General features: G+C 45.6%; 1 protein-coding gene across 3 annotated transcripts in view; it reads right to left on the reverse strand.

Annotated features, from left to right (window-relative positions):
• SOX5 (SRY-box transcription factor 5) overlaps positions 1-16,007 on the reverse strand; it is a 738,693-nt gene that overhangs the window by 199,779 nt on the left and 522,907 nt on the right. For all 3 annotated transcript variants that reach the window (XM_084809162.1, XM_084809164.1, XM_084809161.1), the window contains exon 7: positions 13,788-13,908. In XM_084809162.1, the coding sequence (XP_084665288.1) occupies positions 13,788-13,908 (121 nt within the window). The remainder of the gene's footprint in view (positions 1-13,787; positions 13,909-16,007) is intronic.

Below are 16,007 nucleotides of genomic sequence, written 5' to 3' on the forward strand. Positions count from 1 at the left end.
TCTCCTACACTCTGGTTCACAAATGTATGCTCATCACTTAATGATAGCAGGCAGCATGAAGTGGTGCCTTGCGGATGTGAGTGGGCGATGACAGATAAGAGCCCAGCCAGCCCACAGACAAAATGGCATATAACCTCTTGTTCAATGCTTTTCAAAGAAGACCCCAGGTTTGGGGTGTTTCATACATTCACCTCAGTGCCAGCTCTAGGATTTGGGGGGCCCTTGGGCAAGACGTCTTCAGGGGACTACCACCTAGAGTGGGTCTACCTCTCCTCCTCACTGCTGTCACTAGGGTTGTCTGTTGTGGGGAAATCCAGCCCTTTGGGGGCCTGACGGGTCTCCACAATGGACCCAGCTCGGCTTGCATTTGCAAGCTGAGCCACATGGCAGTTCCCCAAACCCAGGAAATTTACCGGGGGGGGGGTTGCGCAAAATCGCAGGCTGATTTGTGCAAAATCATGGGTGCAAATAGTGCAATTTGTGCAAAATTGCAAATTAGACCATTTATGGGTGCGATTCTGTGCAAATTGCGCTATTTGTGGCCGCAACCTTGCACAAATCAGCCACAATTTTGTGCAACACCCCCAGGTAAAGTTTCTGGGTTTTGCGCAACCCCCCCCCCCAACCAGGTGTTGTCCTGACTCATTGCATTTGAAGTCAGGCCAAATCATGGATGATTGAGCTGAAATCCAGGGGGCCGAGCTGGCAAAAACTCATGGAGCTCCACTCCCCCAAATGGCTTCCTGCAACATCCCTAGCTGTCACAGCTGCCCATGTGTTTGCACTCTCCCTTTGGGCCCAATCCAAACAGCTGCTCAGAGGGAGAGGGCAAAGTGAAAGGAAGCTGCTTCTCCTTCTCCTTTTCCCTGTCAGTGCTCACTAGGGAATGGGAGCTGCAGATCTGTCAAGCTCGATCTCATTGAGGTTCTCATTTTTCTACCACCAGGTTTGTTCTACCCAAGTTCCATATGGGGTTGTTGTTGTTGTTTTTCCACAAAGAAATTTGCATGCATTTTTGTGCACAGTTTTTCATATGTGCATATTTTTGTGTGCGCATATTTCAAATATATACATTTTTTTGTATGTGTACATCACTAAAGCAGGGGTGGGAACCTGTGACCCTGTAGATGTTTTGGCCTACAACTACCATCAGCCCTAGGCAGCAGAGCCAATAGTGAGGGATGATGGGAGTTGTAGGCCAAAACCTCTGGAGGGCCATCAGTTGCCATTCCCTGGACTAAAGCATATTTGTGCACATTTCAGAAAAGAACGCAATTTCCTTTGCACATTTTCCAAATGTACATAGGTTAACAAACACATTTTTTGTTTCAAAGAATGCATTGCAAACTCAGAAATGTACGGATTTCCAACTGCAAATTGTGTTATGATCCAGATTTGGTTCTGGGAGGTACAGATATCTGTAAAAAATCTGTAAAAAAAATAAATACTTGATGGAGTGAATTTCTCAACCATCCCTACTGCTCACTTTCATAGATAGGGGTAGGGATGTTAGAGAATTCTGCCACGGATCCCAGGGGGGCCGAATTCCAGTGAATTCACCCCCCCCGGAATCTGTGGCGGAATGGAGCAACCCGCCCCACCACCCCGTGAAAGCCCCCTGGAATGGAGCCTACTTGGCAGCGGCTGCGGCTGTGGCTGCAGTGGTGGCTCCAGCAGCAGCGGCGGTGGCGGCAGCTCCAGCCGCTGCCGGGCTGCTGCAGACACAAATGGTGTCCTGAGTAGGGGACGCCATTTGCGTCTCTATGGTAGTCCATGATAGGCTACGTAAATATTTACGTAGCCTATCACGGCTAAAGCGAGGACGCAAATGGCGTCCCCTATGCCATTTGAGTTCCTGTTTTCTCCATGATAGGCTACGTAAATATTTACGTAGCCTATGACAGCTAAAGCGGGAACACAAATGGCGTAGGGGATGCCATTTGCATCCCCGCTTTAGCCGTGATAGGCTACGTAAATATTTACATAAATATCATGGGCTACCATAGGGACGCAAATAGCGTCCCCTATTCAGGATGCCATTTGCGTCCGCAACAGCCAGGCAGCGGCTGGAGGCCCCGCTGCGGGTTGGCTTGGCTGCGGAGCGAAGCTGGCCGGGCAAGATTCTGGGGGGGAGGAACGGATCGCCTCCACCCCCGTCGAGGATTTTGGGGAGAGGGACGGAGCGCCTCCCCCACACCGCGGATGTCCCTGGACGAAACCAGGTAAGTGTTTCGTACATCTCTAGATAGGGGAGGTGAATAGGAGGGGCTGTAGTTCAGCAGTAGAACACCTGCTTTGCATGCAGAAGGTCCCAGGTTCGATCCCCGGAATCTCCAGGTAGGGTGAGGAAAGATTCCTGCCTGAAATCCTGGCGAGCCACTGCCAGTCAGTGTCGACAGCACTGGGCTAGATGGATCGACGGTCCAACTCAGTACAAGACAGCTTCCTACAGAACAGCAGCAACAGGGGCAGGGAGTATAAGCCTTAGCAGCTGCCCCCAAATATCAGTCATTATTGCCAGCCCTGCATTCAGCTGCCAATAATCAAGTATAGCAAACTCAAGTCATGTATTTGCATGTGTGAAGCAGGCCGTCATGAGAAGCCATCCAAATGATCCTGTGCGCATGCGAGTCGCATCCCACACGCACAGGATCATTTGGATGGCTTCTCATACTGACTTTTCTCAGAGAGGGGAGGAACGCCATGGATTAAGCGACACAGTCTTAAACCCAGTGATCTTATCACTGTTAATACTTTTTAGGGCTGTCGACTGATTAAAGAATTTTGATTAAATGCCAGGGTTTGAGTCAATACATTGATTAAATTTAAATAAATTTGCATATCACCAACTCTCACAATTTAATTAACAAATGTTACCACGTGTTGATAAAAAGAAACACCATGTTATTCTATGAGCTGGTGTAACGTAAAAGCTAAGAGGATGATGTAAGAAACAGGAAGCCCTTGGTTTGAATGTCACCTCCTCTATTATGAACTCACCAAGTGGTGCAGAAGGCTGCAATGATAGGGGGGAATCACTAAAAATTTGCTAGAAGAAGCTTACTTGAGTTACTTGTGCTCCCCACAATGGTAGCTGGCACCCCATTCCCAGACATATTTCTTTATGACACTGCATACATATTTGCATGTATGTATGCACAGTATTCAAAGGAAATATGTGTCAGAAATGGATCCTCCTTCCCCCTTCGCAATCAACACCACAGGGAGACAAAGTTTCAGGCTAATGCTACTTTATTTTGATACAGACTAGCCTCTTTACAAATGCAGATTCCAGGAAACTCTCAGACTGCTTCAGGCCCCTGAACAACTAATCTGTGATCCCTAATTAGAGGAGATGAACTGGAGGGTAGTGAAGTTGCTGACAGTTTGGGTGTGAACCCCAAAGCCAGCCTTGCTTTGTAGTGATGCTCCTCCCTTAGGGTGGCTCCCTCCACCGTTGGCTTCCAAGAGTGGCTATCCTGGCAGAGCGTCTGAGCCCTGCCCCTAACTTTTCCCATTTTGCTTTGCAATGTGCCCTAGGGTCTCTCAAGTGACACCCCTCTTCCTCCTCCTCCCCCCTCCTCCTCCTCAACTTGAGTTCTCATGGTGGAGGGAGGGGCAAGGACTCAGGCTGGGCCATCTGTTTGTCAAGGTCTTTGGAGGAATCTCTCCCAGTGTCTTGGCTCACTAAGGAGGGTCTCTCCTCTGGCCTCTGATCTAGCTGCTCCAACTCTGATTCAGAATCGGAGCTGTCAGACATTTCAAGGTACTTGGATTCATCCCTGACAATATGGTGGGTGAGACTGGAGCATCAGCAGTCCCAAAGAACAGCAGGAACAGATGACAGCATAATATTGATGGGAGCTAGAAACAGCAGAGTTTGGTGGGCTGCCAGATGTTCTTGATATGATCATTGAGCAGGGCCTGTGTCAACAGTAGGCACTGGTACCTGCTAGGGGACAACACCCCCAGCAGGGGTCTGCTGACAAGAGCCCCCTGGAGTTGCTCATCCTTTTCACCATTGTGACCTGCTTGCTCACCTGCCTCTCGTTGTAGCCCAGACAACTGAAGTGGTGAGGAGGAGGAGGAGCAGTAGATGCCCTGACTACTTGCTCACTGGCTCTCTGCCTGTCAAGCAGTTAAGTGTCAGCAAGGATGCAAAAGAGGATGAGAAGTAATAGCAGCTGGTGAAAATGGTGGTGAGAATGTAGGCTCAGCGAGGAAGGGGGCCCACTGAAGGTGTCTTACCCAAGGGCCCTCATAAACCTGGAGCCAGCACTGTCCTTGTGCCTCTATGGACTAGGTCAACTGTGAACAACTGTTTCAGTGGTCTAGGATCTTGACCGTCAGTCCATCTGCCCTCTCCCTTTAGACTGAAGAGCCTGGAACCTGTACAATGCCATCAACTGCCAATGACCTGAAGAGACTACCACAGACACTCCACCTATCCCTAATGTATAGGACTTTTGGTGTGTGTGTGTGTGTGTTAACAATAAGCTGCTTGGGGAGGTAATCTTGTCTGAAAAGCAGGCTATAAATAACAATGGTAATAACAATATTGAAACACAGGGTGGGAAAACATGAAAAATTGTTCCAAAAATAACATAATATATTGTATGGAAAACACGTGTGTCTGAACCCATCCCCTGCGTGCCCCATCACATGCAGTGTTTCTGGCCTTGACTCAATATTGTCCCTCCTCTGTGTTTCGTAGTTCCCTGCGTTCCCCCTCCAATTGTGTTTTCTTAAGATGGGTCTATCCAGACCTGACATTATAGAACCTTCTGCCTGTATGCCAGATCCTGAACATGTCCTCTCTCTGCCGAGGCTGACCATATCTTAGTTGGCTTTGATATTTTTGTCAACTACATTGCATGTTTGTTTTTAAAGTCTACATCAATATTTTGTCTTCTCCTCCTCAGGGCTTAGCAATTGTTAATGACTTGGACATCAGCTGACAGCACTTAAATCAGAAATTAGCCAGGACCATTTTCAAAGCCAGCCCTATGGACCTTGTGTACAAGAAGCATTATAATACAGCCCACATGATACTCCATTAAACAATGAAACATGTGATGAACTAAAAAACAGAGATACATCAGCAAATCTGCCTGGGGAAGTTTATGGTATTTAAATCCTAAACATTAATTTTATTGTCCTGTATGAGAAACCAATTAACTCAGAGTTTCATAATTTTTTTTTTAATTGGATGTAGGGGATATTGTTCAGAAAACCGTCGAATGGTAAATTCAGCATATTTTAATTTTATTAGCCTTGGCTTGTCCACTCTCGTAGCTGTTTGTGCCAAGTTTAAAGAGTAATTAGATATTTCATCAATAACTGTGTTTGGGCTTTTTGTACATTTGATTTTTTTTAAGGTTTCTATCTGCACTGAGCTGATGTGTAAGAAATATACAATGTACCTATTGTATAGTCAATTTCCCCCTTCCCCCAAATTGGAATTGGCTGAAACAGGGATGAAAAATCCAAGCCCAGGCTGATGACATCTGACTCGGCATATAATGGGCATTAGCAGCAAATGCTTAATTCTCCCACTGAAATCAGTGGGGTTTAAAGGAGCATCACATTGCCTAGATGGTGCCCAAAGTCATTTGTGGCCATACTCCCCCCCCCCCAACCCAGTAAAGATCAGTTACCAAAAGAGTGGACAAATACTTCTCAGAAAGGGAGGAAATGGGAATTCCTGCAGTGCAGACCTACAACAATTCTATTCACCTATATCCTGCCAGTATGTCTGTAATGAATCTAGGGGCATCTCTACACCAGCCTTAAATCCTGCATTTAAAATGGGGCTTTCTGCTTCCGTTTTAAATGCAGGATCACGACTTCCTTTTTCACCCGCTTCCTTTCCCCCCTCCCCTTTCCCCCTCCTTCTCCCTGTATCTGAGTCTTCCATTATCTTTCATTGATCTCACTCCTCTTGCCGCTTTTCCTCTTTTCATGGAGAGAACTCAAGCAGAACACAATGGGGTAATTTGATAGTTCATTATCTGTGATCTATTTTAAAAAATGGAATAAAGGTAAGTGCGGGAGATGCCCTGAGGGTTTACAACATCATGTAAAGAGACCGCAAACTTCTGTGAAGGACCAATCTCAATCGCAGGATAAAAGCTCCAAGTGAAGAAAGCCTAAGTCATACTCTTGCATTCACCATCTGCACACCACATTCAGAAAAGTCATGTAGAGTGGGTTTTTAAGTAGAGTTTGGGCAAAAATTTAGAGGAGAGGTCTTGGAAATTAATTTCCCCAGTTAAGAGAATAATAAGCCATTACTGGATGACTTTGAGGCCCAGCTCATAATGGCATGCTCCAGGGGCAGCGTTTTCTGCTACTGGCAGCCCTCTCCTCTTCTGGCCCCACTTCTCTTTTCCCCAAAACTAGGGCACAGTCCTATGGAGATAGGCATCAGCCTACGAACATGGAGGTTGATGACAATCCTCGCCTCCATGCTCTGGCCACCCTGCATTTCTGACTAGACAGGCGATTTCGCCGGTCTAGCCAGGGACCTTCAGAGTGGGAGTGGGGGAGGCCATACAGTGCATAGGAAGCTGCGTAATGCAGCTTCCACAGTCTTCTCCCCTCCCCCGGGACTGCCCCGTTTTCCCCGTCTCCACGGTTCATTTCTGAGCATGGGCATGTGGCTGGCACAGAGGGAACTGCACTGGCTATGAGAGGGCGGGGAGCACGATTTCTGGGAACTGAGGTCAGAGGCCCTCTAGACAGTGTCTAGTGGCCATAAGATTGCTCCCTTGGTCTGGCAAATAGGGGGTGATGGCAAAGAGAGCTAGTTCAGGGAGCTTCAGTGGCCACATAGGCCTCACCTTTAAGGCCCAATCACTTCTGGATTCTTCTGAAGTTCTACAAGCAGAAATTAAGTACCTTTCTACATGATGGGGGACTGGGAACTCCTGAGGCAGTGGATTCTTGTAAGCATGTCCATGACCTCCAGGAAGCATAAGAATGGAGTCTTCAATGCTTCCTGGCTCAATCTATTAAGCAGGGGGAGATTAGAAAGACCATTTTCCAGCATCCTCAGTACCAAAGGGCTCTTCTGAGCATGCTCAGAAAGAACCCAGGACCAATAGGGCCATAAAAGATGTGGCCTTCCATGCAAGGCCTACTTGCCCACCACCATCCTGAGCAGGTAAAGTTTTAGGAATGGAAGGGACCAGCAGGGAGTATTGGGAGCAAGTTCAGCCTGGTTTAGTCTTTCCAAGCTTTCTTTTTTTAAAAAAAAAATGGCTCAGGAGAACTAGGGATGCTGGAGAAATTTGAGACGGTCTAAAATGAGCTCAAATTTCTAAGAATCCGACCTGCGGAATCTGCTGCGGAGTGACCCCCTCAGGCTGTGCGGAGTCCATGGACTTCCGGATGATTTTTTTTTCACTTTCCTGAAATGTACACATATAAATTCATAGGAAAATACATAAGTTTCTGCTGAGGAAGCATTGAATGGAATGGGGGACTATCCACAAAATATTACGTACTAAGGTAAATTATGTAAATACTTACGTATGTAAATACTTACATAATTATTTGCGTATTTTTCCACATGATGAAAAAAAAAAAATTGCATCCATCTGTGGGCAGACAATGGAACAAAAGGCACCTGACAATCCACGAAACACAGAGTGGATTTTACACAGACCATACATCCCTAGGAAGAACCCAACCTGCATCTTAGAACTGTTTCTTAGCAGAAAGGTCAGAAAAAAACAAGCTAATTATAAGGCGAGTTGGGCGTGGGGCTCCCCCATAGCTCTCCTTTGGTAGCTGCCCTAGAACAGTAGAGATACAACACAGACTCAGCCTGAGCACCTTTCTGAACAGGTCTAAGACCATTCTATTTGAACTAGGTTTTTGGTGGCTATTGTAGCGCATCTTCTAGGAATTCAAAATAAATAAGTCTATCACCCAAGTACCCCCACAGCCAAAATAAAGACAAATGATATCAAAAATGTCTCTGTTCCTGTATAACCACTGCTATATCAGAAAGCACTTGGGACACCAAACACCTTGAAGATTCAGTGCACCCTTTGCGTTAGAAAACAAAGGACAGTATCCAGTCCTGCCACTGTGCTCCCACATGTTCTGTTGTGCAAGTGGGACCCATTGCTAGTGCCACAGAAAACCAGTTCAAAAACTAACCCCAGAAACAAGCAGAAGCGCTTGTTTCTGGATCAGGACAGGTCGGCAGAGCTTCCTTCCGCTCATTTCCGGTTGCTTTTTTTAACCACTAGCTCTTCTTTGCACTAGTGGTGGGTCCTGCTGGTGTGCAGGCAGACTTGGGCACTGTCCCAGATATTTTACGGTTTCCTCCATCACATCCCAGTCTCCTTTTGGAGCTGAGGGCGGTTTCAGAAGCCATCTGTGATATTGCTGATGGGAGAGAGCTGTTAAAGGGGAAACAGCTTAGAGCATATGTGGAGCTCCACCTATGCAGCGGAACATCTGAGGCTCCCTGTGGCTTTGATGGTTGCATGCCTGGGAGAAATTTAGCGAAGGCAGCTTTATTGATAGATGACGCAGGACCTCTAGGAACATGTCCCTGCCATGCAGCTATGAAAGGCATCACTTGGGCATATAAGGCAAGACCTGGTTCAGTTTTCTTTTTCATTTCCATGGTGACAAAAATGTGTGATGTCATGTCAGCCTCATGGATGTGAGGTCCCACACAGCTGCCATGCCATTAATATACTAGCAGTTGAAAAGCAAACACACATACGCAGCGTCACACTATGTTAAACATGGGATTAACTGAATCTGCCAGATATGTTTAATGGGATGCATTCCTGACCTTTTGCAGGCCTACAAATATAGCTGCAATGATATTCAGCACAGCTTTAAGTTACTCATTTAGTGACGTGAATCTCTGTGTCTCCCATTTGGGGAAGAAAACCTGTGAGAACCCTAGATATCCACGCTATGGGAGGTGTGGCTATTGGGTGAGCCAAAAGAACTTTGATTTCTCAGTCGACACCAATCTGAAGGAAAGGAGAACTGTTCACTGTGGTCAGTTACATATGTATCCATAAAAGGCTGCAGCCAGGACAAGCTACTCAAGAGCCTGGGGACAACCTGACACAAACTGCACCCTGGCTTATGAAGTGGTTACATATCCTCCATGGAAGGTTATCATTTAGTAAATGACTGCCCTTACTTACTCTCTGCACACACTGTGGGAGACTAGAGTACTGCATGATGATAACTCAAAGCTGCACCAAAAACTACCCCTCCTTTGTGAAATGTTTTGCACAAACATTTTTGGAAATGCCAAAAGAGGGGGGGGGGAGATAACCCTAACCTTTTCTGTATTCCTTGCATAAATCCACTTAGTCGTGTACTTTGCCCACACTTATCCTCACTCTCAATTGCCTTCACTTCCCTGGTTGGTAATGTGGTTTTATTTTAAGTGAATGATCCCTAATTGTATGGAATGACCCATGTAACTACTACAGCAAGGAAGAAGCAGCAGCCATTAGGAAAAAACAAGGACGCTGAAGCAGCAGCAGAAGTCATGTAAAGCAATGGCACCAAATGGTATTCTCACAACCCACTTGGCGGCGGGGGGTGAAATCATGCCATACTTAAATTATTTTGGTTTTTACCCCTAAGATCCAAAATAGGAGAATATTCAGAACAGCTCTAGTTTTTATTAAAGGGCCTTTTTGGTGGCTGCTCCCAGGCTCTGGAACTCCCTGTCAAGGGATGATAGGTTGGCTTCCTGTCTGGTCTCCTTCCCTTGACAGGCAGATACATTTTCATTCAGGCAGGCCTTTGGCATGTAAGCTGGTCTGTTGGGCTGGGTGCTGTTTTTATTCTTTTATTCTTTGATTTTTGCTTTGTTTTTAACTTTTTTAAAATATATTTGTTTTATGATTATTTTAACCACATTTTTATTTTATCATTTTGGTTCTTATTGTTGTTGGCCTCCTTGAGTGCCATTTTCTTGGTGGAAAGGCAGGTTATAAATCAAATTAATAATTATTATGTCCCCAGGTGATCTTTTTCATTTACCTTTCAGCCTGGAGATTTCTATGGAAATACCCTAAAGCCCTACGTATTACATTTATGAAGTTCAGTTTTCTTTAAGAAAAAAAAAATCAACCTTGAAAATTAACACTTTGGAATAGACTTATCACCAGCTTAGCCCTTTTGCCATGGAAATGAATTCATCTGCTCCTTTAGTGAATACGGTGTTAACAAAAAACAATTGATGAATTCATGAGTTGGTCAATGATACACTGATGCGAACATAATAAAGCCAAACAGAAGAACCAAACACAGAAGCTCCCAGAACAAGAGGGCCTCAGATAGCTAGATAGGAAACTGATGTCAGAAGAGTTAGATAAGCGGAAATGAATGAAACCAGTTTTATGAAATTCATGATGAAGATAAATCTGTTTGCTGAAATGAAGGCATTTTAGAACTTCCCCCTCCCCTGCAATGTGTTTTTTTTTTTTTAAATAGCCCATGTCTTGGTGACAGGAATACACTATATAAAGCTTAAATAAAATTTCCCAAATACACACACACACACACACACTCCTTTGAAAACAAAGCCTTCAAGGATTAATCTGCAGTTTTCAACCTTAGACTGTTATAAAGATACTCATGCTTTGTGTTAGCCTATAAATTGAGAGGCATATGCTACCCTTGATCTATGCACAGAACTCCCGTTGAGATTAATGGGACTTGCATGTTGTTTGGAAGTTGCTTGCAAAAAGGGCAAATTAAACCTCTTCATTAAATAGGGAACAGGCTGTTTTAGAAGGAAATCTTATTTCCCCTACAACAGTTTTTTTTTTTTATTTCTGGGGTGGGAGGGGAAAAGAGGCATTTCAAACAATGGCTGCTTTAGTGGCATTATGAGAGGCATGTGTTTCAAAGGTATCTGATCTATACGTTTGGGTTTTATGCTGATACGGAAGGCGTGCGCGCATCCATGTGTGTTTATACACACACACAGAAGAAATAAAATAAATTGTAATAACAAAACCATCCTCTTTGTGTAGTCTGGTGAGGGTGAAGATTTTTTTCATTCCCATGCACAACCCCACCATTTGGCCTTCCTGGTGGGTGCAGCAGCGCAACCCACCAGGCCAGCTACAGTTATGTTCTGCACCTCCTCCTGGGGGAACTGGCATCCCATTCTCCCCCAGGTGGCCATGTTCAGGCTAACCACCCCAGGAGCGTGTGATTAGCCTGAATCACACACTCCTGAATCACATGCCCCAGGCTAATCCCAGCAGGAGTAATCACCATGTAAAAAGGGCCTGGAAATGGAGTGGGCCGAGGAGAAGAGAAGGGTGCTGAGGAGGAGTCCTGCCTTGATATGTCTGGCCTGGGGTCTTTTTGCTCATGGCACTGTCACCAGAGGGGTCATGCATCATTGCCCCAAGAAGCGCTGAGGCTCCCGGCCCTCGAAAAATGGATAGCCATTAAAAACAACAACAACAACAACACAACAAGAACAACATGGAAACATTCACTAGAGTCTTAGGACTGCTAATCAGCTTAATTGGTCGCCTCTAAATTCACAAGAGTGACTGAGGATTTGGGGGCACATACCTCTTTTCTCTGGTTCCAGGCACTACAAACCAGGAAATCCCTGGATCAAATCTCACTTCTGCCATAAACACTGCCTCAGGCAAGCTGCTCTTTCAGCCCCATCTGCAATCACTCCCTCGAATAACAAACTCAGCCAACAGGACTGTAGGCAAAACAGCCACTGAGAAGCAAGACGAGAGCCCCGAGAAGCACAATGTTTTTTTCTGGGGGAAAATACACCAAAGGGGCAACCCCCACCCCCAACAAGAAACCAGCCCAATGAAGACTGGGTATCTCAGTGTCCATTGAATGCTGAGTTTCTTTTAGGCTGGCTAGTTGGCTGGCTCACTGAGCAGAAACATTGCATTCTCATATTTTATCAGAGGTCCCTCTTGTAGGGATAATATTACTGCTCTCCTTTATAAGGTCATTGCAAAAAATATTGAGTGGAGGTACATGGAAATGTTGTTGTCGACGAAGACAGGGATGTCAGAGGAATCCGGAACTCGATGGGCTTTTGTCAGTTGGGCCCCCTGGACTCCATTCCACTTTCCACCAGCCAGCCCAACTCTTTCCAGACTACAGCAAGTTGGGCCAGCTGGCAGATGGTCCTTTTTTATTTTTTATTTTTTGGCGGAAAAAGACATTTGCACAAACTGTGGCTGAAATTTGTGCAAATTATGCAAATTGCAGCTGCAATTTTCACAAATGTCTATTTCCACAAGTTAAAAAAAAAGACGGAAAACGTCCCTGGAATTTGAGGAAAATCCACGACTTGGCTCACAAACGCAAGCAGAATTGAGTGCACCATGGAAATCTGGCAAAGCCCCAAAGGACTGGATTTCCTGGCCATGGACATCCCTAGATGATGATAATAATAATACTAATAAGAATGTCATTGTGCTCCAGACTCTGCAGTTGCATAACTTCCATAACTTATTGTGCTCAAAGTGAAATTGGACCATTTTGCACTGGTCTACAGACCTATGTGTGCAGTGATGTATGTGCTTGCCCATCCATTCGGATGAAGGGAAAAGATCCATGTACACAAAGGAATATGAACCTCAGACGTTCTTCCTCCATTGGAAAGAATACAAGAAGCTACTGCAGGTAGGGGAGCCCCGTGTACAGACTGTAGCCCCTCCACTCACAACAGAGAACGTGTCTTCACAGGTTCTGGAATTTTGGTTTTTTGGACTTCCAGGAAAACAAACATTCTTGATGTCTAAATACTACCATAACAGTAATAACACACTCGGCATTCATGAAATGCATTTCAAGTGTTCAGAAGGCATTACATATATTATTTCAATCATTGTTACAACAGCTCTGTAAGGTTGGCTAGTCTTCTTATTATCGAACCCCATACCGAAGACATCTAAGCCATGTGAAAATGCTCATTGCATGCAAGATCACATCTGCCAGCCCCATCCCTGACCTCATTTAAGATCTCACTTGTAAAGAGACCCACACAAACTCTGACTGTGTACCTTGCAAAAATGGAGGGTATGGTCATGCGCAGGGAAATCTATGACTGCATGGGTGTATCCACCCAGACCCATGCTGAATGTGGATGGGGAGACATTTTTCTCCCTTTCTCAAAATACTAGATCCCGGGGTCATCGTATGAAGCTGCTTACTGGGAGATTCAGGACAGACAAAAGGAAGGATTTCTTCATACAGCGCATAGTTAAACTATGGAATTCACTTCCACAAGATGTAGTGATGGCCGCCAACTTGGATGGCTTTAAAAAGGAGTTGGACAAATTCCTGGAGGAAATGGCTACCAATGGCTACTAGCCCTGATGGCTATGTACTACCTCCAGTACCAGAGGCGGTGGGCTTATGTCCACCAGTTGCTGGGGAACATGGGTGGGAGGGTGCTGTTATGCACATGCCTGCTTGTGGGTTCCTAGTTGATAGCTGGTTGGCCACTGTGTGAACAGAATGCTGGACTAGATGGTCTGATGCAGCATAGCTCTTCTTATGTCCTTATGTTCTTAATGCATGCAGGTTGGGGGTCAGGGCAATTCTGATGTCCTTCCCTCTCCCTTGTGCATTCATTTCTATGCCTGAGGTGACATTTGAACCAGAAGCTTCCTGGCTCAGAGGAAGACATTTGTGACCACTAGGCAACACCAACTCTTGCCCAGCCCAGTTGGAAAAAATTGTCCTCTGCTCATACCCCAGCTGGGGAAAATATCAACTAGACTTACTGCAGCCTGCCTTGTAGCTGAAACCAGGTGGAAGGAGGAATCCTTGCTGGGCTGCTGCTGCTAGAGTCCGCTGGTCTGGAGGGAATACTGGAATCATTAATGGCGGCAGCTGACCTTGGACCTGCTGGACAGGAGAAGGTGAAAATCAAACCAGATATCATGGTTCCTTTGTAACAGTATGCTTGTATAGGACCATGGGGGGATATTCACATTGGACACGACTACATTGTATTTCTGTGTTACCCTTCCAATCCACAGCCTTGTATTGTTTATGTACCTGGAATTCCTATACATATTATACACACACTCATATCCCTATCCATTTCTCTGCAAGGGAACACACACACACACACATACACACACACATTTTTCTTTGTATGTGGCTGCCCTTCGATTGCAATGAATGATGAAGTTCTCCAAATCTGGAAATAAGCAGCTTCCCCCATGAGCCACCATACTCTCTTCCCCTCCTTGGTGGAAGCAGTGAGCCATGGCAGGGAAAACGAGGGCAACAAAGATGATCAGGGGACTGGAAACAAAGTCCTATGAGGAGAGACTGAAATAATTGGGCATGTTTAGCCTTGAGAAGAAGAGGGGAGATAGGATAGTGCTTTTCAAGTGCTTGAAAGGTTGTCACAGAGAGGAAAGCCAGGATCTCTTCTCCATCATCCCAGAGTGCAGAACACAGAATAATGGGCTCAAGTTACAGGAAGCCAGATTCTGGCTCAACATCAGGAAAAACGTCCTGACTGTCAGTGTCAGAGCAATACGACAATGGAACCAATTGCCTAGGGAGGTGGTGGGCTCTCCCACACTGGAGGCCTTCAAGACGAGGCTGGACAGCCATCTGTCAGGGATGCTTTGACCTGTATTCCTGCATTGAGCAGGGGGTTGGACTCGATGGTCTTGTAGGCCCCTTCCAACCCTAATATTCTATGATTTTATGATTCTATGATTCTAAAAGAGGGAAATCTCTCTCCCCTTCCCATCTCCTCCAGTGCCTGGCCTGTTGCTATGTGCTGTGCCAAACCTTAACTACCCTCTGGGAAATGGAGTTTCCCCAAGGGCTACTGACATTGCAGTTGATGCATTAAATATCAATGAACAGGTCAGTTACACAATCCCCAATTAATCAGGAGGTATGGCTCTCAGTGACTGGCATTCACACAGGTGCACAGATGCACATTCAGGTAATATATGAAATAAACATTGACAATGCTAACATTGCACAGGCCTGTACTTAATCAATTTTGGTAGCAAATCTGTTTTTTCCCCCATTACATTTTTTAAAGGATCATACGCATTAAAAAAAAGAGGCCAGTTTTACGTGCTCATGTAAATCTTTATTAACTAGATTATTTGTGCTTGCAAGATTTGCATTTTATGGATGACTAGAATCTGGCTTGCTCAAAATATTTCAGCCTCTGAGGCATCTAGAAATTATTAAAGCAGACCAAAGAACTAGTGCATTCCATAGAATCAGAACTACAATCTTGCTTGCTCCATGTATGGAATGTCAATTTCTGGGCACCACAATTTAAGAAGGATGCAGACAAACTGGAGAGGGTTCAGAGGAGGGCAATGAAGATGATCAGGGGACTGGAAACAAAGCCCTATGAGGAGAGACTGAAAGAACTGGGCATGTTTAGCCTTGAGAAGAGAAGACTGAGGGGAGATATGATAGCGCTCTTCAATTACTTGAAAGGCTGTCACAGAGAGGAAGGCCAGGATGTCTTCTCGATCATCCCAGAGCACAGGACATGGAAGAATTCTGGCTGAACCTCTGGAAAACTTCCTGACTGTTAGAGCAATACGACAATGGAACCAACTACCAAGGGAGGTGGTGGGCTCTCCCACACTGGAGGCATGCAAGATGAAGCTGGACAGCTACTTGTCAGGGATGTTTTGACTTGGACTCCTGCACTGAGCAGGGGGTTGGACTTGATCATCTTGTAGGCCCCTTCCAACCCCACTATTCTATGATTCTATGAAGTCTCCCCGCCCCACCATGCTGCCTAGGTACCCAAATGCCAAGGTACACAATTGCTGCATGTACATAACCACAACTGACGTGAAAAGAGGGACCCATTTCACCCTGAAATATTCTGGATCCCTCTCCTCCTCAGGCCCCTGGTGTATGGGCCACATTTTGGGAAGCAGATGCAGCATCGTGTGCAAGAGCTTGGGGAGGTGGGTGATGATGTCCCACGAGCACAGAGC

Source organism: Heloderma suspectum, chromosome 7, assembly GCF_057233095.1.
Source record: "Heloderma suspectum isolate Gila_16-S chromosome 7, 16-S_ref, whole genome shotgun sequence".
NCBI classification, from domain to species: Eukaryota; Metazoa; Chordata; class Lepidosauria; order Squamata; family Helodermatidae; genus Heloderma; species Heloderma suspectum.